This window comes from Corythoichthys intestinalis, chromosome 15, assembly GCF_030265065.1.
Source record: "Corythoichthys intestinalis isolate RoL2023-P3 chromosome 15, ASM3026506v1, whole genome shotgun sequence".
Lineage (NCBI taxonomy): Eukaryota > Metazoa > Chordata > Actinopteri > Syngnathiformes > Syngnathidae > Corythoichthys > Corythoichthys intestinalis.
Genome location: NC_080409.1, coordinates 32061209 through 32082654, shown reverse-complemented (window position 1 = coordinate 32082654; position 21446 = coordinate 32061209). Strand labels below are relative to the sequence as shown.

The following is a 21446-nucleotide window of genomic DNA, read 5'->3' as shown; positions in this document are numbered from 1 at the left end:
AAGGAAAATGTCTCTCTACAAATTCTAAACCGCGGACATGTTGGCTGTGAGCCAGTAGTGTTAGTGTTGCTTCTTGCCGTGTTTTGACGACATCATCACAAAAGGACTAAGGTTCTTCATACTAGTCGGTGGTAAACTTTCGTTCTTCAACATTAAACCGATGATGCATTTTAAGCTATTTTCGGCCAATAGTTTTCGGCGCGGAATTTTCAGTCACATATCTACCAATAATGCATTTTCAGCTATTTTCGGCCAACAGGTTTTGGCGCCGAAATCTTGGTCTCATCTCTGGTTTAAAATTTTTTTTTTAATTCTTCATCAGAAATTGTTGCGACATGTTGTGGTCTTAAATGATATTTTAAAGGTCTTAAAAATGTCTTAATGGGAACCTCGGACTTAAAGACTTGTAGCCTCTAACAAGCCACAATTGTATACTTCTACTAAAATATGTTATTAGAAACACGTAAAATATTGCCATTGATTTAAAAATGTATAATATTTAGTACATGTTTGGCCTACGGCGGGCGCCATGTTTTAAGTGCGCAATGGCTGCTCGGGGTGATGACATATATTGTCACTGTCACTTGACAAATATTACTGGGTTACTGCAATTCCTACTTACTATTTGTGTTTTTATTGAGTCTTTTATTACCTTTTTATTGCCTCAAAATACTTTCTGCATGTGTTTCTCTCTCATACTTTTAAGCATTGTGTTTTCTTGTGGTAGCTTTACAGGAGATTGTTGATCTGTTGACCACACTAGTCATGTAGCTTATTTAAACCAGCCTTATTTGATATTACTACATTTAAGTATTTTCTTAAGGCATCTTTAGTATGTTCTGTCTGTATGTATCTAAGCAAAATAAGTAGAAAGCGTACCGTAGTACTTTGGGTATCATATTCTTATGTTGTGGACGTTTCGCCGGTGTAGCACATTTTGGCAGAACACCGTTTTTTTCCCCTACTCTCGTCTCGTCTCATCCAGGCTTTCCTGTTCATTTTGCGTTTGCTGCTCGTTTTGTTAAATATCGACAGTGCTGTCATGCACATTAATGTTCCTCTTGGGTTCAAGTTGAAAGGGTTGAACAGACGACATGTTTATGTAGCTAGAGTTAAACTATTTTTACAAATTGTATAAAAACAAAAACATGAAGAGGGGTTTCAAAAATTATTTTAACTTATAATAACGTTTACCTTTTAAGAACTTTAAGTCTTTCTATCTCTTTAAAAAGCATTAAATATAACTTTTAAAATGGTGCAAGAACCCTGTCAGAAAGGCAGCAGTTGTGAGGCGCTAAAATGCTAGTTCAATAACGACGCTAAACTTGAAGGTGTTGGACATAAAAGTTTAACTGTTAAAACTAATCAAAGAGCTTCCTTCCAAAACCGCCAAAATTTGTCACAAGTGGCCCAAAATTGTTTTGTTTTTGTGTATGTCTCTCTTCCAGTTTCATGTCTGATTTCCCTGCCCCTCCCACGTTGGAACCAGACCTCTAAAGTGTAAGTCACTCTCCGCAAATTAGCATTAGCCTCTAATGAATTTATTCCACTCATTCTGATGTCAGCGTTTTTATTTCCTAGAAGGACACATCATAAATAAAAGTCATGCTGTCGACATCATCGCATCCGTGCAGCAAAACCAAACTGCCGAGCACGTGTCTTGTAGTTCTTATGGCCTTTGGATCAGTTGGATACAGGTTGCTATAGTGGTAGCAGGAAGAGCACACTGATCCCGGGTCAGCCCCTAAAGCATGTGTGGGTTCAGACGCTGTACGGGAAACTTCCCAGGGGGCCCGCGGCTGTTATTTTATCAGTCCTTCCACAAATTCAGCAGATGCGTGCGACTTCATCAGTCGACTAACTGGTCTGGCAGGTGTGTGTTTTTGTATATTTGTGTGCGTGCATGGTTCCAGGCGTGGAGAGAACGACCAAGTACACATTTGCGCCTCAAATCGCACAGGATGAGGATGGCATCTGGTTGTAGATAGTCAATACTAATATTTAAGATATTCTATTCTGTTGTGGTTTCTTTCCTTTGACAAGCTTATTCCAGCAGCACTGGTGAGTATCCATGAGATTTCTTTGAATTGGTTGAGTAGATTGTAAGATCTGAAGTTTCCATTTATTGTCACAAGACTGGATTAAGATTTCAAGTTAGGTTTTATGACGGGGTTATAAGAGCAATTTCTGGGTTAGGGTCACAACCTTTGGTCAGGGTTTCAAATTAGGATATTTAGACTGCGTTGGGTTTTCAGTTTGGGGTATGACATATTGCTCTTATTTTTAAATTATGTTTTCAGGCTGAAATAGTTTGTGTTGAATTAGTTAAAGGTATTGATAAGAAAATGAATTAAGAATGGTTTGACGCTTTCTGGGTGGTTTAGGAATTTTCAACATTAGGATTATGTTTTTCAAGTTGGGGCTTCAAATGAGTGTTTAAAGCCAGAGTTTACGTTTCTAGTCAACGTTTCAGGCCTGTGTTAAGATTGGTGTTTCGAGTTACGAATTAAAGACTGGGTTAAATTGAAATTGGGGATGCCAGCTTCGGTTAAAGTTCCCACTCGTGTTTCAAACCAAGTTTAGGATGAGCCGATACAGTAGGCTTGTTTTACTCACCCAGTTGTATATGCAGGCCAATTGTGAGCTTGTGTATTTGTTTGTCTTCAGCAGTAACTAAATGCATTGCGAGCATTTGGAGGAAGACAAACTTCATCTGACACTGACAAATGGCCATACAGGAGGTTTGTGTTATCTTCTTTACCCTCAAGACACGCGAAGAGCAGACCACTAACACTTGCATGGTGTAAATACGAGTGAACTTGTTACCACTGTGTGAAAATACTTCACTGCACCTTTAACCTCTCGGAATGCTTGTACTGTAATGCACCCAACACATACAAGGGGCCATCATTCTTTTACCGTCTGTTCCAGTGCCACCTGACAGCCTTACTGGTGACTTCGGTGGTGGCGGCCATTCTTGGCTCACTGCAGGTGGGCTACCACACGGGGAACGTTAATTCCCCGGCTAAGGTAAACCCGACCCATCCAGTAGAGAAACACTTTTCCAGAGGACTCACGCAGAGTATGCTTTCAGATCATTGAGGAGTTCTTCAATCAGACCTGGAAGGAAAGACATAATGAAACCATGTCAGAACACAGCCTCACCATGCTGTGGTCCGTGTCGGTCAGCATCAAGGACTTTGGAGCCCTACTGGGCTGCCTGGGTGTCAAATACCTGGCGGACTCTTTTGGACGGTGAGGAAAAAACATTAATGTTGCGTGTCTTTGGCTGATGTTACAATTAACAATGCAGAACGTGGGCAAGGGTGCTGAATATCCCAGGGTAATAGCAGGAGCAAAAAACCGGGATTGGAGTTTCCAAAGAGTTTAATACATTTCTCCTTAAAGTGCATACGACAGGAGAAAAAAAGTCTTAAATAGGATTATTATGTGAATGGAATGGAATTTTATTGTCATCATCATCGGTATCATTGACAATCATTGACAATTACAAAATGTGATATGATTTGCCCGAAGGAACCGAAGAAGAAGACAAAGGCGGACGGGATGAAGCACATGCTTATCAGTTTCCCGTTCCCCATACAACTAAAGACGCACATTCAGGCATGGAACATAATTAGAATTAGAATCATATTTTGAGACGATTCGACTATATACAACAATTTAGCGAAGCGCAGATGACGAGAAATTAGTCTTTTAATCTGCCGGTTAGCTACGCCTACCATTATAGGGCTCTAGCGTCCCCAACAGGTGGATGACGTCAGCGGAGTCACAATTTCATCTGATTTAGTATGCAGCCCGTTGAGGGGGAATTATTCAGAAAGAGGAAAACGTGACGAAGTGAGCCGCAAAATGTCATTGTTTCAGTCTCTCTACTCCAATATTTTTACAGGATATTATTTTTTTATCCAAGTATTTTCCCGCAATAGCTAAATAAATGGCATTGTCATGACAAATAAGTCTTGTGCTAAATGGAATATGAAATAATAAAAATACATTTATTCAAGACGACATGGCAAAATTACTCCATAATGGTCAAAACTGTCGACTTCACCTTTACTGTCGCACCTCCCGAACGACATTTTATGCCACTTAAATCGGGCTTACGTCATTTCCCTTCCCCGGCTTTGGAGAATGTAAACAAACCAAGAGGCGTGACAACTAGCCGACATGCTAACCCGAACCGAGTTATGTTTCAAAGTCTTCGAAGCAGAAAATCACACATAACTAGCCCGGATTATTTCACATGACGACTGGGTTATCGATTGTCTTTTCCGATCGGCAAACCGCCCGGCGGAGAGCAATTTTCAGCTCGTTTCCCTGCTACTACTGACAGGAGAGCTCGCTGGGGAAGCAGCTAGACAATGACCGCTGAACAAACCGGAGGAGCGTGTAACTGCCAAATGGTCAACACGAATATGGCAAAATAATGCTTTACTACACGGCGAAGTCGTAAACAGCCAGAGAGAGTCATAGGCGAGCGGCTGAAGTTGTTGTGCAGCTTCATGTGCAGCTAATGTGTATGAGGAGAGCTTTTTACGTGCCCATCCATGATCAAATGTAAGTACCGGTAGTCCTTTATTTGAAGAAAGTTTGTAGTGTTTACTTTGTAATCGCTGTATTTGCGGCTATTTTTAACTCAAAGTTGCAGTTTCTGATCAGTCGGAAAATTTGACAGAACGCCGGGAACATGAAGAGGGGAAAAAGCCCAGTATAGTGTTCTCCCGGCGGGGGGATGTGCGACAAGCCGCCAGTCGTCGGCCGAGGGGGCAAGGAGCATGTCAGCCACAAAATGCAAGCCACTTACATATTAAAATGATCCTAGTATTTGACATAATACAAAACACGATGTATACTCACTTCCAGGTTAGTCCAATGGTCCCACAGTAGTAGGGCTTGTTTTGGCCAATATCCACCGGTGAATGGGAGCCCTTTGAAACCCCAAAGAGGCGCACACGCCTCTCCCTCGTACACGTCACAGCGCCTTCTTTCTCAACTTGAGACTGTTGCCGAAAGTCACTCATTTTCATGCCGCGTGATTAAAAAAACTAAATAAACATAGCGATCGCTTCCACACACATCCAAGCAGTCCATTTCATTCAGGAGCATAAAATACCATGTCGTGTCACAGGCACTTTAAAGTAGGGCTGTCAAACGATTAAAATTTTTAATCGAGTTAATTACAGCTTAATAATTAATTTATCGTAATTAATCGCAATTCAAACCATCTATAAAATATGCCATATTTTTCTGTAAATTATTGTTGGGATGGAAAGATAAGACACAAGATGGATATATACATTCAACATACGTTACATAGGGACTATATTTGTTTATTATAACAATAAATCAACAAGATGGCATTAACATTATTAACATTCTGTTAAAGTGATCCATGGCAAGACTTGTAGTTCTTAAAAGATAAATGTCAGTTCAAGTTATTGAAATTTTATATTAAAACCCCTCAATGTTTTCGTTTTAATAAAATTTGTAAAAATTTCAATCAAAAAATAAACTAATAGCCCGCCATTGTTGATGTCAATAATTACTTACACGATGCTCATGGGTGCTGAAGCCTATAAAATCAGTCGCACCCAAGCGCCAGCAGAGGGCGGCAAAACTCCATAAAACACAATTAACGTGGGCATTTCACTTACTGTTATTTAAATCTGTCTGAGCGGGGCAAGTGTGTTAATTGCGTCAAATATTTTAACGTGATTAATTTAAAAAATTAATTACCGCCCGTTAACGTGATAATTTTGACAGCCCTACTTTAAAGTCATAAGTGAATAAATATCATTTATTGGATCTCTGATGTAAAAATTTGCGTAGAATGGTATAGATCAGGACTAACATGAAACAACAAATAAATGAGACCAAGTCAAGATGAAGACTGAGACCAAAACCTTCAAAATGTGGTCTTGATCAAAGACAGGTCTACAGCGTACAACTGTTCAGATTTTACACTGGTGTAAAAACCAAAAATTCTAGTGATTTTTGGGGATATCTTCCGGGTAGAACCTGTGACATTAATGAAAAGCCTGGACTGAGGGATCACAAACAAAAGCCAGCTCCACCATTATGTCTCTGATGTGCACGAGAAGGGCTACTACCTATGTTGACTCCTGCTCCTACCCCCTTTAGGCGTAACTCCATACTGATCGTCAACTGCTTGTCGGTGTTGGGGGCGGGCCTGATGGTGGCGTCCAAAACCATTGAGGCGTTTGAGGCTCTGATCCTGGGCAGGCTGCTGTTCGGTCTCTTCTGCGGTCTGGTTATGAGCCTAAATCCGCTTTACATTCAAGAGGTGTCGCCCACCTTACTGAGGGGCGCCTTCGCCACTCTCAATCAGGTGGCCTTCGCCTCGGGAATCTTGCTTGGGATGGTAAAGATGAGAACGTACCGCCGCCGGAGATGCTAGCTTGTGGGCCAGAAGCTTTACGGGGCTCGTTACAGGTGTCCGGACTGGAGACCATGTTGGGCACGGAGAAACTTTGGTCCGTGATGTTGTCCCTGTCTCTCATCCCGGCGCTGGCGCAGTACCTCATCTTGCCTTTCTGCCCAGAGAGCCCTCGATATCTGCTCATCAACAAGGGGCAAGAGAACAAAGCAGACGCTGGTGGGACAACCCTGACTTGAAACCCTAACCTAGACTGAAACCCTAACCTTTGCTTCAAACCTTACTTCAAACCCAAACCCTTGTTTGAAACCCCAATTGAAGCCCCAACTCTAACCCCGACTGACCCCAACCCTGACATGCAACCTTCTCCCGCTCCTATGTAATTGCAATGTGACTGTCCCGTAGCCCTACTGCGACTGAGAGGGAGTCCGGAGAGGGTACTGGTCGAGCTGGAGGAGATGAAAGGCGAGGCTGCTCACACAAAGTTGTCCGTTGGTATCTTCCAGTTTTTCAGTAAGCGAAGCTACAGGCAGCCCATCATTATCGTCCTCTGCATCAACCTGGGAAGCCAGCTTTCGGGATTCAACGCGGTAACAGCTGACATCAGACATGAGACTTCACCTAAATACCAATTGTTTGAAAACGAGTAGCTGTAAGCTCATATCAATCATTGATGGAAAGAGACACTGGACTGGCTTAGTGACTGAAACGTAACACAAAAAGCCGCAAATGTGTATGTTTTTTTTTTTCACATTGCCGATCATCTTTTAGAAGTGAAGCCTAAAGAACATAGGCGGAGTTTAAGGGGGGGGCCAGGACCCTCTCTTTTATAATGGGTCAAAATTATTTTTCAAACAGATTATGTGACTATCACTTTAGACGGTCATTTGCTTTGCATATCATTTGCAAAAACAAAGTATTAGGGGAGGACAATTTTATTTTTCAAATGATTTTTTTTCTTTGTTTGAATTTTTTTTTTTTTTTTTTTTTAAAGCAACTTTTTCGGGGATGGAATCATTTAAAACTAGGGCTGTCAAATGATTAAAAATTTTAATCGAGTTAATCACAGCTTAAAAATTAATTAATCGTGATTAATCGCAATTCAAACCATCTATAAAATATGCCATATTTTTCTGTAAATTATTGTTGGAATGGAAAGATAAGACACAAGACGGATATATACATTCAACATACTGTACATAAGTACTGTATTTGTTTTTAATAACAATAAATCAACAAAATGGCATTAACATTATTAACATTCTGTTAAAGCGATCCATGGATAGAAAGACTTGTAGTTCTTAAAAGATAAATGTGAGTACAAATTATAGATATTTTATATTAAAACCCCTCTTAATGTTTTCGTTTTAATAAAATTTGTAAAATTTTCAATCAAAAAAATAAACTAGTTGCTTGCCATTGTTGATGTCAATAATTACACAATTCTCATGGTGCTTAAACCCATAAAATCAGTCGCACCAAAGCGCCAGCAGAGGAAGACAAAAAACTCAAGTAACAAGTGGCAATGACACTGCTGTCATTTTAATGTTTGAACGGGGCATGTGCGTTAATTGCGCCAAATATTTTAACGTGATTAATTTTAAAAAATAATTACCGCCCGTTAACACGATAATTTTGACAGCCGTATTTAAAACACAAATGTCCTACCCCATAATATGGCCCAAACACAAGAGGGATTGTTAAAATCAAACTTTTAAAATTAAAAATTAAGTGTCCAAATGCAAATATTGAGTCTCAAATATTTTTTCGCATTCAAAACCTTTTTTTTCTACAATTGAAATGTTTCTTTTTTTTTTGTTATTGATTTTTCATTTGGAAAGATATGTTTTTTGTTTGAAGCAACTTATTTTTTGATTGAATACAAAGACACAAATGTCCTAGCCAAAATGTGGCCCAAATGCAAAACAACATTACTTCAATCCAAAAAAAAAAAAAAAAAAAGACTTCAATCCCAAAAAAAATCAAAGAAAAATAGCTTTCAAATGTAGTTTTTTGAGTTTCAAATTTATTTTTGCATTCAAACACATTTTTTGGATCGAATAATGAAGACACAAATCTACCTCCATACGGCTCTGCCCAGGGGATACACTTTTTGACTGGGGTTACAACATTGGCACGACACCGGCGGGCGTACCATATTCAATGGATCACGATCTTGGCGAGGATAGCTGTCCTAAGCAGTCTGATTTAGAATTCCCCTCAAGAATGATGGGAAACAAAAAACACTCATTTTCAACTTATTTTTATAAATATTATTGTAAGTTAATTTTATTGCTGACACTGCATTTTGGGGTCATCAACATGTTGTGCCCCCCCGGCCCAAAAGTCAAACTCCGCCTATGCTAAAGAAGAACTTTATACTTCACAAAACGTCACCGACTATCGGAATTCTACATTCCCCACGATTTGCTGTTGACATCACTGCCCACCTTTTCTCCCTCTCTCCAACCAGGATTTGAATCCATGTTGTCACTGTGGCAGTTGAATGTGCTGACAGCTGAGCCAACTGTCCATTCTAGCGCATCAACCGGTACGCTCTTTTAAATTCTCAGGGAGTAAGGTTTTCCTAAATTTCCTTCTAAACGCACAGCACTTTCTCCAACTGGTCTTCATTAGGTAGTCAGCATGCTCGACTGCCCAGATGATGGTGCGGGTTTTAATCCCGGTTACAAAGGGGGAGAAAATAGAAAAGTGGCAAGACCAGGATGATCAAGACCAATTACACATTCACACAGATCACGGTGTAAAAAAAAAAGTTACAAAGTTACACTTTTTTTCCTACCATGATTTTCAGTTAAAAAATAATCTGCCGTAAAATTTAGTTACAGGAGCATTATATCATTTTTTTGTGCATTTGACGTATTTTTTTTCCAGTGTAAATTTAATTTGGAAGACTAAGCCTGTTTCTTTCTTGCAGATCGTCAATTATTCCACCAGAATGTTCCAGGCTAAATTCGACGAGGCCAAGTACCTGACTTTGGGAGTAGGAGCTGTCAACATGATCTTCACATTGGTGGCAGTGAGTCCACATTGTCTGATTTTCACTGTCGACTGAAACAGTCACTTTAAAACATCATTCTTTTTCCATCATTAGTTCTTTCTTATGGAAAGAGCCGGAAGGAGGCGACTTCTCTTGATCGGGTTCATCTTCATTGCTCTGTGCAACCTCCTGATGACCATTGTAGATTCTGTGGTGGTGAGCTTCACTCTTTGTTCAAATATTAAATATCTCACGAGGGTGAAAGAAAGTGTTCTTTTTGGACGGTGAAACACTAGGCCTGCGGTTTCACAATGATGCGGTCTGCCTTCATTTCTCTCAACGGCATACATGAAGTCAACTATGAAGGAAAGTCAATACAATACATTACCGCCCAAAGAACATAAGGCAGTCAAAGCAGTCAGTATTTTTCCCCCCAAAATTTCTCATTCTGTCGTTCAAGTCCCACTTAAAAAAAATCTACTCTAGTCTACACTCTGAACAATATACAGTAGTTCTTTTGCCTACCAATTTGCATTGTTTTGTTTATTTCTTTAAGTCGATTGTAAGTTACCCCTTTAAAGGGCACTCATTTAACTCACTAGCTGTCAGTAACTGGGTAATCTAACTAATTATTTTTTTCGCCGTTACAACGCCGTTACCGTTACTGACGGTCAATAGCGGTGCGTTACTTACTTTGAATAAATTGAAGAAACTACCAGCCGTAGCGAGTCTACTCTGCTCTGTTTATTTGTCATCCAAGACTTGGAGTGCGTTCAGGTTCATGGCAATGAAAATAGTAAACACACATAACCTACCTTTGCAAGAACGATGGAGTTGCCGTTTGATACGGTCATAATGTGCAGGTCCTACACCCATCCGCAGCAAAACTGTTCGTAGCTTTGTAGCGATTCTTAATTTCGGAATCGCTGATGAGTTTAGTAACATACACCAAACAGTAAATACAGCAGAATGTCCATTTTGCGTACTTGTGGAAGCCCGTTGACATCTTTACTCCATTTGTCTTCAGCTTGCTCATAAGGGTCAACATTGTTCAGATCCTTAAGTTTGATCACATATCTGTTCTTCGCCTTAGTAACGAGTTTGTCTCTTTATCGAACAGGCAAGTTAAAGTTTAATGTCCCGCGAGCCAGATCTGCTTCCAATATGGCTGCGTTGTTGTCAAATCTCACGTGATCCCCCATTCTGTGACGTAAACACTCGAGCCTAATAGCACACGTACTTCAGAGCCGGTGTTTTTTACAAACAAACCGGAACAGCGCCTGGGGCAAACACACACACGCAAAACAGATGCAGAGGGATATGATGGCAGAGCATTCAGAAGAAAATTTGTCCTTTACGAGGTGGACATATAAACACTATTTGAAGTTGGTCGAAATTAAAGGAAAGAACGTGCATGTAAAGTGTAATTTAAGTCCTGGGGCAAAGCTTTTGTCGACATCTGTGGTAAGCAATTCAAATCTGTTTATTTTTGTTGCACTTCAAGTGTAGGATAAATCTGTTGCTGGTGAGGTGCAATAAATATTTCAAGGTTCTATAACACAACTACCTGTCTGTTCTTCTCTATCAAACTTCCTCCAATACTACTCAGAAAATTTCAAATTCTTTGACGTACCACAACTTCTTTTTAAAGTAACGGAAAAAGTTACTTTCCCTGGTAACTAGTTACTTTTACTATAGAGTAATTCAGTTACTAACTCAGTTACTTTTTGGAAGAAGTACTGAGTAACTATGACTAATTACTTTTTTAAAGTAACGTGCCCAACACTGGTCATTCCTCCCATTCGAAATAAATTGGACTTCTACCACTGTCAGTGTCACAGAAAGATGAACATTCAGCCATTCCTCCAAGTTTAAATTAATTGGACGTCTATCGTTGTCAATGGCAGATGATGAGATGATAAAATACTTTAAAAATAAAAAGTGTTATTGATGCCATAACCAGGGTGTACTTCTATATGTATTATATTATTTAACTTGTATCCACTCAATACTGATTGTTTTTGCAATTAATAGACAATTCAATTACATAATTACTATTTCGTGTTATATTACTTAATAGCAGAAAAATATACCTTGGTCATAGACTTCACTATCAGTCGACGGGACACGGGGCTCGGGGACGATCCGTAGGGGGCCTATTTTCAAAAATTTAAAATTCTAATATTTTCAAAACCAAAGCTGCTAGTGACCTAAAACCAAAACAGGCACCTCCCTTAGGCATATATGAGCCCTCAGAGCAGCAACTTCAAGAAATTCAAAGTCGTTCCCTAATATAATCCAAATGAATTATTTTTCTATACAAGGATAATAAAACTTAAAATGGCCATAAAATTCTCAAATTTTACGCTAGATGTAAACAAATCACCAAATGTAGAGATAATCACCTATATCTTCAGGATCAATAGTTAACATATCATATAAGTTTATGCCCAAGTTTATTATTTTTTATGCCCAAGTTTATTATTTTTTTTAATTTAGTGCAAGTTTTCAACAGCTAATAAATCACTCAGTTTTAACATCAGAAACGTGATATTTGAAGAAAGCATGCAGAATCGCCTTGATATTACTCAACAAAAGCAAAATTTGCATTTTTCTATATAAAATCACAGCTTATTTAGGTTGAATTCCGCTATTGTCTAGAGATACAATATCAAACATGGCGGCCGTCACAAAACAAAAAGCTTATTCGGTTGAAAATTCTTATAAATAAATGCTTAACTCACAAAATTTCTAAAGATATGAACGTAAAACAGTTTAGATCAGTGGTCCCCAACCACCAGGCTGGGGGTACTGGTCCGTGGCTCATATGCTACCGGGCCACACAGAAATAATAAATACCGTATTGGCCCGAATATAAGACGGCCCTGATTATAAGACGACCCCCTCTTCTTCAGGACTCAAGTTTGAAAAAAGACTTTTTGAACATCAAATTAATTTTTGTACAGAAAATAATTACAGAACATCCGAAACAAATGATTATAACAATATATTTGAGAGAAAAAGCATGTTATTTTGCCTCATTCAAATCTTAATATCTGAACATTTAAATATGCAAACTAAAGTGCAATCACATTCTTAAATGAATGGCTTCTGGTTTTTGAAATGTAAATAAACTAGGGCTGTCAAACGATTAAAATTTTTAATCGAGTTAATTACAGCTTAAAAATTAATTAATCATAATTAATCGCAATTAATCGCAATTCAAACCATCTATAAAATATGCCATATTTTTCTGTAAATTATATATATATTCTGTAAAATAAATTGTTGGAATGGAAAGATAAAACACAAGATGGATATATACATTCAACATACGGTACATAAGGACTGTAGTAGGCATTTCACTCTACTGTCATTTAAATCTGTCTATGCTGTCCTCACTCCGAAGCATCTACTTTTTCCAAAGCTAGACAGCTAGTGAACGACGCCTTAATAATTACACTTCTTTCTTTTTAATCTGATTTATTAATAAAATGGCCTCAAACCATTGTCCTCTTTAGACCGTCGTAAAACTACAAAATAAAAGTACACAAGCATTGCATTAGCAACAACGTTAGCTTAGCACGCTATACAGGTTCACTAAACATAAACAAAAAGCGTCTCATACAAAAAATATAACATTTCGCTTACTAACATAATATGTACATTCTTTACAACAACCAAACTTACGGACAAATCTTGTCCAAGGATCATATAAGCACAACATTATCAGCCCGAGACGTCGTGCAGCCATAATGAACTGGCAAGAAAATAATAAACCATGTCGCAAAGCGACCACAAGAGTTCGCTGTTGGACAGCAAAAAAAGCCTTGCTGTAAAACTTACCAAAAGGCAGAATACTTTCTGAGCGGGACATGTGCGTTTATTGCGTCAAATATTTTAACGTGATTAATTAAAAAAATTAATTACCGCGCGTTAACGCGATAATTTTGACAGCCCTAAAATAAACCAATCTATTGTGATAAAATAACAAAATTGCAATAACTGCATTAACCATCAAAGTGAAGTCTAACTGTAACTGTAGTCTTGAAACAAATCTGAATAAAGAAAAACATTGCAATAAAATAATGCAAACTGGTTAAACTTCAGAGTAGCTGAGATCTGTCATGACAGAACATCACTTCAATGACATATGGCGCCATCTAGCGTCGTGAATGGGTATAACGTCTAGACAGCGAATGTAAGATGACCCCCTCTTTTTCAATCTTATTTCAATGCAAAAACACAGTTTTATATTCAGGCCAATACGGTAATTCATTAACAACCGCATTCTGGCCTGTGTCTCTTGACACACCAATCAGCCTGCCTATTCTATTGATTAGTCTGAGTAGAGATTTGTGGACGTCGCCCTCTAGTGTTGATTCCCATTACTGGGGTGTTTACACACCTCAGTTGCAGCCCAGCGTTGGTCAACGTAAACAGTAATGTTTGCCGCTGGCTGTGCGCTGTGGGTGGTACACCTCAGCAATGGCGGATGGGGTACTTCCGGTCATTTTGCTCGGATTAGTCAATAGATTTAATAATAAAACTGTACAGGATGTCATCATAGAAATCAATTGTAGCTAGCTTCTATATTTTTCATATCTATGTGCACTTATCCTCGATAATGGCATATGACTTGGGCCAGCACTAAACATTCGTTTTTAGCCCCGTGCTATTATTTTGTACTTTCTGGGTTTTTCTGCCACACTTTTTCAGTCCGTGAAAAAAAGGCAGACATCACAATGGTCCGTGGTGCAAGAAAGGTTGGGGACCACTGGTCTAAATCCTTGGTTAAAAGCAAAAAGAAAAACAGGCAGTTGTCGTTCATTTTAGGTAAATATTTCAAGCAAAAGTTACAGTATTGTGTAATCCAACATGGCGGCCGAGTATTGTGTAATCCAAAATGGCGGCCGTCATGAAACAAAGAGCTTTTTAAGTTGAAAATTCTTGTGAATAAATGCTTAAATCTCAGAATTCCTACAGATCTGAACGTAAAACAGTCAAGATTCTTAACTTAAAAGCAAAAAACAGGCAGTTATCGTTTATTTTACGTAAATATTTCAAGCAAAAGTTACAGTATTGTGTAATCCAACATGGCGGCCGTCACGGAACAAAGAGCTTTTTAAGTTGAAAATTCTTGAAAATAAATGCTTAAATCACGGAATTTCTATAGATAGGAACGTAAAACCCTCTAGACTCTTGGTTAAAAGCAAAAAACGGGCAGTTATCATTATTTTACGTAAATATTTCAAGTTAAAGTTAGGCTACTTTTTTCCCATTCATTTCATTGTATTCACAACGTTTCAAAGTGCATGCATGGTGCGAAAAATATAACAATTACCTTGAATCCTCGACCAAATCACTCGAGACACTTAAATCCGGCGTTAGAACGCAGCCTGTGTTTGAGTTTATCACAGTGAAAGCCAACTTAACATCAACATCCCCCTACGGCACAGGTGTCAAACCGATTCCAGAAAGGGCCTAGTGGGTGCAGGTTTGCTTTCCAACCAAGGATAAATGCATATATTTCACTTGAATATACCAACCAAATTTCAAATTCAAGTAGCAATTTTATGTCTGCAAATTAACCTAATTAATCAGACCAGAGGGGGGGGAAAAAAAAAAAGACCCAGGTAATGTATGCATATTAGTGGCGTAACAGTACACAAAAATCTTGGTTCGGTACGTACCTCGGTTATGAGGTCACGGTTCGGTTCATTTTCGGTACAGTAAGAAAACAAAATGCAAAATATAAATGTGCTAGTTGTTTATTACACACCTTTGTGCTTTCAACAATAGGAATATTAGCCTATACAAAACTAGAATTCTGCTCAAATAGTAGCAGGTATTTAAAGATAATCCAACCACAGTTTGCCTTTCAGACGCCGCGTATTGGTCAGCTTTCTTTCTAAAAGAAAGGACAAAAAAGAAGTCCTGTGCTAAGGAGAAAAGCAATCCCAATGACAAAGATTTTAACATGTATTTTACAAATGAAATGCCTAATGAATCATTTTTTCTTCTTCTTATGAACGGTTTTCAAAAGCTTTACTGGTGGATTTTCTCAAGTTAAAGCGCCAAACAGAAATTAATAAATTGTGTAAGCAAGGTCTATGTATTATTCTTATTATTTAATTACAGGTGTTTTGGCTCATTTCAATTTATTTTATTTAAATGGGCTATTACTGTATTTATTTTATCATGTGTTTATATTTTACAAATGTGATGTAGTATTCATTTATATTGTATATTTTACGTTGTATAACTTTAGTTTCTACGTCAGGGGTCATGAATTAAAACTCCTCTGGGTCCGAAATTAAAAAATTACAACAATCTCGGGTCCGGAAATATTTTTAATAGAGTTGTTCCGATCATGTTTTTTTGCTTCCGAGCCGATTCCGATCATTTTAGTTTGAGTATCTGCCGATCCCGATATTTCCCGATCCGATTGCTTTTTTTTTGCTCCCGATTCAATTCCAATCATTCACGATAAATTTTCCCGCTCATATACATTTTGGAAATGCATTAAGAAAAAAATGAATAAAACTCGGACGAATATATACATTCAACATACAGTACATAAGTACTGTATCTGTTTATTATGACAATAAATCCTCAAGATGGCATTTACATTATTACAATTCTTTCTGTGAGAGGGATCCACGGATAGAAAGACTTGTGACTTTGTATATTGTGACTAAATATTGCCATCTAGTGTATTTGTTGAGCTTTCAGTAAATGATACTGCAGCCATGCCCCAATGCATGATGGGAAGTGGAACCATGATGGGAAGTGGAACCAAGACTGTGCGTTGCGCTAGCAATTGATATATCTACTCTGCGTTGGGAAATAAATTAAGGTGTTAAGAAAATGATCAAATGCTTGCAAATCAAATCCGTGCTTCCCCACATTGCTTCCCAAGGTATTTCTAATCGTTGGAAGAGGGATTGTTAGGCTTTAGCCTATTAAAATAAGCCTCCAAAGGCTGCCAAAATTCACTCTACTTATTTTATGCTGCCTTTTATCTCTCTATATAGGTAAAATGGCGACATTACAGATTGAGTGCGACAATGCGTGACTGGGTCGTGCAACGCATGCATTAATTGCGTTAAATTTTTTAACGTGATACATTTAAAAAAAACTTTTTACCGCCGTTATTGGGATAAATTTGAGAACCCTACCTTAAGCCTAAACTAAAGACTCTGGATGAGTGCAACATATTATGTCTGTTAACGTTAAATACAATTAGAAAACGATTTAATTAAAAAAAAAAAAAAAAAATTTAAAAAAGGCATGGCCGATATTTTTTTGCCGATTCCGATACTTTGAAAATGACGTGATCGGACCCGATCGATCACCGATCGGGACATCTCTAATTTTCAATGCTTCTTTTTTTCCAAAAAATACAAACGTATCTTTACGTGGCCATGCTGATAATTACAGCATTCAAAAATGTAAATAAAATATAAAAAAATAAATTTATAGTAAGTAATGAATAATATTTAATAATAATTAATTAGTAATAAATAATAAAGCGATCATATTGAGCCCTTAATTCCGCTATTTTTTTGAGAACGGATGGCAGAGTTCATAGGGAAACTTTGCGAAAAAGCTGCGTGCTTCGTTTCATAGTGCCTTTTCAAATGGCTGCTTTTTACAAGCGCTTCCGTTGTTCGGCCATTCTTTACTACGCTGCGAAATGCCTACACAACGCTCAGCGCGCTTGCGCAAGCATCCGCACGCATGCGCACATCAGTTAGAAGCGGCGAGTACTCACTATTTTTGTTTTTATTTAGTTTTTTAGAATCTTTTCATTGCCTCAAAAATACTTTTTGCATGTATTACTCTCTCATACTTTTAACCACTGTGTTTTTTTGTGTTAGCTGTGAAGCAGTTGACCACATTAGTCACGTAGCGTATTTAAACCGTCCTTATTTGGTATAAATGCATTTAAGTATTTTTTAAAGGCATTTTTTAGTACGTTCTGCCTGTATGCATCCAAACAAAACAAGTTTAGGACGCACGGTAGTACTTTGGGTGTCAAATTTGACTAATGTAGACGTTTCGCCGATGTAGCAAATTTTGGCAGAACACCGTCTCTGAACAGATAAGGCATAGTGGTCTTGTGCTGTCGTCAGGTAAAATTAACAAAAATGTGTTGGTTTACTCTTCCTTAAACACTGTGTTTTCTGCATCAATCTTGCGTAGTTTTGAGCACGCCATTTGCCGTACCTTTTCGCCAACTTCATTTGGCTCAATTTTTGGCTGTCACTCCGTGGAGTCTGGAAAGCGAGTGTGAGACATGCTGTTCTAAAAATAACTTTCAAAGGTTCACTCCCATTGGCTGGCTCACCCGCGTCACCGCCAAGGTTTTTGTTTGTTGCCCACCTCCGCTCTGCAAACCCGAAGAAAAAAATGATTTTTGTTGTTGCAACGTGTATTAGTCCGGACAGCTTGAAATCCGGTCCAGACGGCTTGGGGGTCCGGAACCGGACCGAGGTCCGCGGTTCTGTGACCTCTGTACTATGTGAATATTAGTTCCTACTTGTTTTGTTGTGGTAGGAGGGTTTTGTATTGAACACGGGGCCGTGTTGGTTATTATTATAGCAGAGAAGACAGCAGTAAATCAACAAAGACAAGTCAACTGTGCCCTGTTCTACCACTCAAGCGATCTGATGGACTCAAAAAGTGGGTTACGCTTGCATATTACAGTAGTTTGAAAATCGACTGGATCCACCGTATTTTTACACAAGTGACTTCCGGTCTGCCCGATCCTAGCTACCGGTAGTAGTATTGACGCAGGAGGGTCGCGTCTCGCGTCAAATAATAAACTCTGCCGTTCTTTTCGCGTGTGTCATGTTGAGCCGCTTCTGGGACGCGTCTAACATGCGGCCGCACTGCGACTGGTGTGAATTGGCTGATTGACTTTAACACCCGCGTTGCACTGCGTTCTCGTGGCGGCCACATTGTCGCGCCGTTGCCGTTTCTGGGTTATACTGTCCTACCGTGTTGGTCCTCATTATAGTAGAGAAGACGGAGTAAATATAATCTACACAAAGAAACTGTAACCCGATCGACTCACAGCCTCGAAAAGTAAGGCTTACATTACGTTACATTACAAACTCGTTCGGTACGCCTCCGTTCCGAACCGAGCACCACGTACCGAAACGGTTCAATACAAATACATGTACCGTTACACGCTTAATGCGTATACATCCCTAGAATATACCTACCAAATTAAATTCTAATACGTCCACAAATAATGGACAAGTAGGAAATTTAGTTTGTCTCCTCACCAAGAAGATGAAGAATAAAGCCAGCGAGAACTTGAGACCTCCCTCTGTTGGGCTCCAATTTTTTTTTAAAAAGGTTAGGGTTTCACAAATCCAAGGTTTAATTATGAAGATGTGTTTTGTATGCAGCACCTGGTTCCTGAGCTGGGGAGCCTGCAGGTCCTGCTGGTATTCTGCCTGATTTCAGCATACGAGGTTGGGCCTGGCCCCATCTCTTGGTTCATCGCGGGCGAGCTTTTTGACCAGCCCTGCAGGTCCATCGCCATGGCCTTCGCCAGCATGCTCAACTGGGGAGGGAAGTTTCTTCTAGCGCTAATCTTTCCTCCCTTACTGGTAAGTGTCAACCCCGTATCTCACTGGGGTATATTTTTTTCTCTTGCCGATTTTAGAATCTTGTTTCCTGCATGCAGAAAGTCATCGGCGGATACTCTTACCTGCTCTTCATGGTCATGGCTCTGATAGGCTTTGCCTTTACCTGGTTTCGAGTTCCTGAAACCAAAGGTCGCACATTTGACGAGATCGCTGAGGAGTTCCGGGGGGCGGAAAACCTCCCGTTGCATAATAAGAATGGTTTCAACACCTTCTCCTAAATGGAACTTTGGTCTCGATATAATTACAAAGGTTGGCGGCTCACCATGGGTGAACCCCAACTGTTTTTGCCAATCATCCTTCTGGACTTACAAAAAGCCAAGAGGTGCTCTTAAGAACTTATTAAAGACTCCCAAAATTGTTAAATGGAACAGTCCCCTTTATCTCAATAGCACGGACACTGTCACCAAGAGGATGGTAGTTTGTCAAACTCTTTGGAGCAGTCATGCACTCAACATTAATTAGTTAGGGTACAATAGAGAAATGTATATAAAAAAAAAAAGGAGTATCACAGAGTACTGTAAATCTGAAATGACTTGATTACAGAAGTAATTAATGTTATCTTTGAAATATTTAAATACAAATTGACATAGTAGTGACATGTTTTTCTAAGTAGGATTAAAAGGAAGACAGAATACTATACTACTAAATTAAAATAAGGAACTTTACCTCAAAAGCAGCCACCTTTGACAGGGATAGATATAGGCAGCCAATAATTTAAAGGTGGTACCCACTCTGTAAATCAGGGGTCCCCAAACTTTTTCCTGTGAGGGCCACATAACTTTTCCCTTCTCTGATGAGGGGCCGGGTCAGTTTGTAACAGAAAAAGTGTGACGATTGCAGGAGTGCCGAAATGTAAAAATTTATTGTTTTTCAGAAAGCCACAATCAAATAACCCTTTCTGGATTCTTCACGGAACAAAAGCATATAATATAATATAATATAATATAATAATAACTAGGGTTGTTCCGATCATGTTTTTTTTACTCCCGATCCGATCCCGATCGTTTTAGTTTGAGTATCTGCCGATTCCGATATTTCCCGATTCCGGATTGCTTTTTTTTTTTTTGCTCCCGATTCAATTCCAATCATTCCCGATAATTTTTCCCGATCATATACATTTTGGCAATGCATTAAGAAAAAAATGAATAAAACTCGGACGAATATATACATTCAACATACAGTACATAAGTACTGTATTTGTTTATTATGACAATAAATCCTCAAGATGGCATTTACATTATTAACATTCTTTCTGTGAGAGGGATCCACCGATAAAGACTTGTAATTCTTAAAGGATAAATGTGACTTTGTATATTGTGACTAAATATTGCTATCTAGTGTATTTGTTGAGCTTTCAGTAAATGATACTGTAGCCATTTAACTGTTCTGCCCAAATGCATGATGGGAAGTGCAACCATGACTATGCGTAGTGGCACCAATTGATATATCTTCTCTGCGTTGGGAAATAACATACGGTATTGAGAAAAAGATCAACTACCACCTTTCTTCCCCACATTGCTTCCCACGATATTTCTAATAATTGAGAGAGGGATTGTAAGGCTTTAGCTAATTTAAAAAAGTCTCTAAAGGCTGCCAAAATTCACTCTACTCATTTTACGCTGCGTTTTAGCTCTATATGTAGGTAAAACGGCGCCATTATATATTGAACGCGACAATGTGTGAGTGGGTCGTGCAGCGCATGCGTTAATTGCGTTAAATAGTTAACCGTGATTAATTAAAAAAAATTTAATTACCGCCGTTAATGCGATAAATTTGATAGCCCTACTTTAAGCCAAAAGCTAAAGACTCTGGATGAGTGTACGGCATTTTGTCTGTAACATTAAATACAATTAGAAAACGATTTAATAAAAAAAAAAAAAAAAAATTTTTTTTAAAGGCATGTCCGATATTTTTTTGCCGATTCCGATACTTTGAAAATGACGTGATCGGACCCGATCGATCGGCATCCCGATCGATCGGGACATCTTTAATAATAACACTATTATTTAAATAGATAATAACCAAATAGCCCCCTCTTGGTTCTTCACAGAAAAAAAGCCAGGAAATAAATAACACTATTGGAAAAGAAAAAAAAAAATTTGTTCAGGGGGCCGGACCAAATGTGGAGGCAGGCTGTATCCGGCCCGCGAGCCGTAGTTTGGGGACCCCTGCTTTAAATCATTGAAAGGAGGAACCGAAAAGAGTCAAATGACATTAATGCCAATTTTCTGCACTGTCAATTTGAAACAATGTCCTGTTTTTGAATAAACAGCTGGAAATGGATTCTTAAAATCCGATTCTTTGATTAATCCAAACAATGAGTGTTGATCATTCTTTGCAACCTTTTTGTCGCAACCAA

The 21446-nt window shown here is 38.7% G+C and overlaps 1 protein-coding gene across 1 annotated transcript; it reads left to right on the top strand.

Moving 5' to 3' along the window:
• Positions 1-1922: 1922 nt before the first annotated feature.
• On the top strand, positions 1923-20966 carry LOC130931123 (solute carrier family 2, facilitated glucose transporter member 1). The gene is made up of 11 exons (XM_057859639.1): positions 1923-2061; positions 2668-2741; positions 2932-3030; positions 3095-3255; positions 6166-6406; positions 6478-6640; positions 6827-7011; positions 9360-9461; positions 9537-9638; positions 18845-19048; positions 19126-20966. Exons 2-11 carry the CDS (start codon positions 2727-2729, stop codon positions 19303-19305), a joined length of 1452 nt encoding a protein of 483 aa, XP_057715622.1. The 5' UTR covers positions 1923-2061; positions 2668-2726; the 3' UTR covers positions 19306-20966.
• Positions 20967-21446: the final 480 nt, after the last annotated feature.

Bases quoted from the DNA above. Each gene is read 5' to 3' on its own strand.
- LOC130931123 (XM_057859639.1), top strand. The intron at 9,462-9,536 runs GTGAGTCCACAT...TTCCATCATTAG, and splicing joins TGATCTTCACATTGGTGGCA to TTCTTTCTTATGGAAAGAGC. The intron at 19,049-19,125 runs GTAAGTGTCAAC...TCCTGCATGCAG, and splicing joins TAATCTTTCCTCCCTTACTG to AAAGTCATCGGCGGATACTC.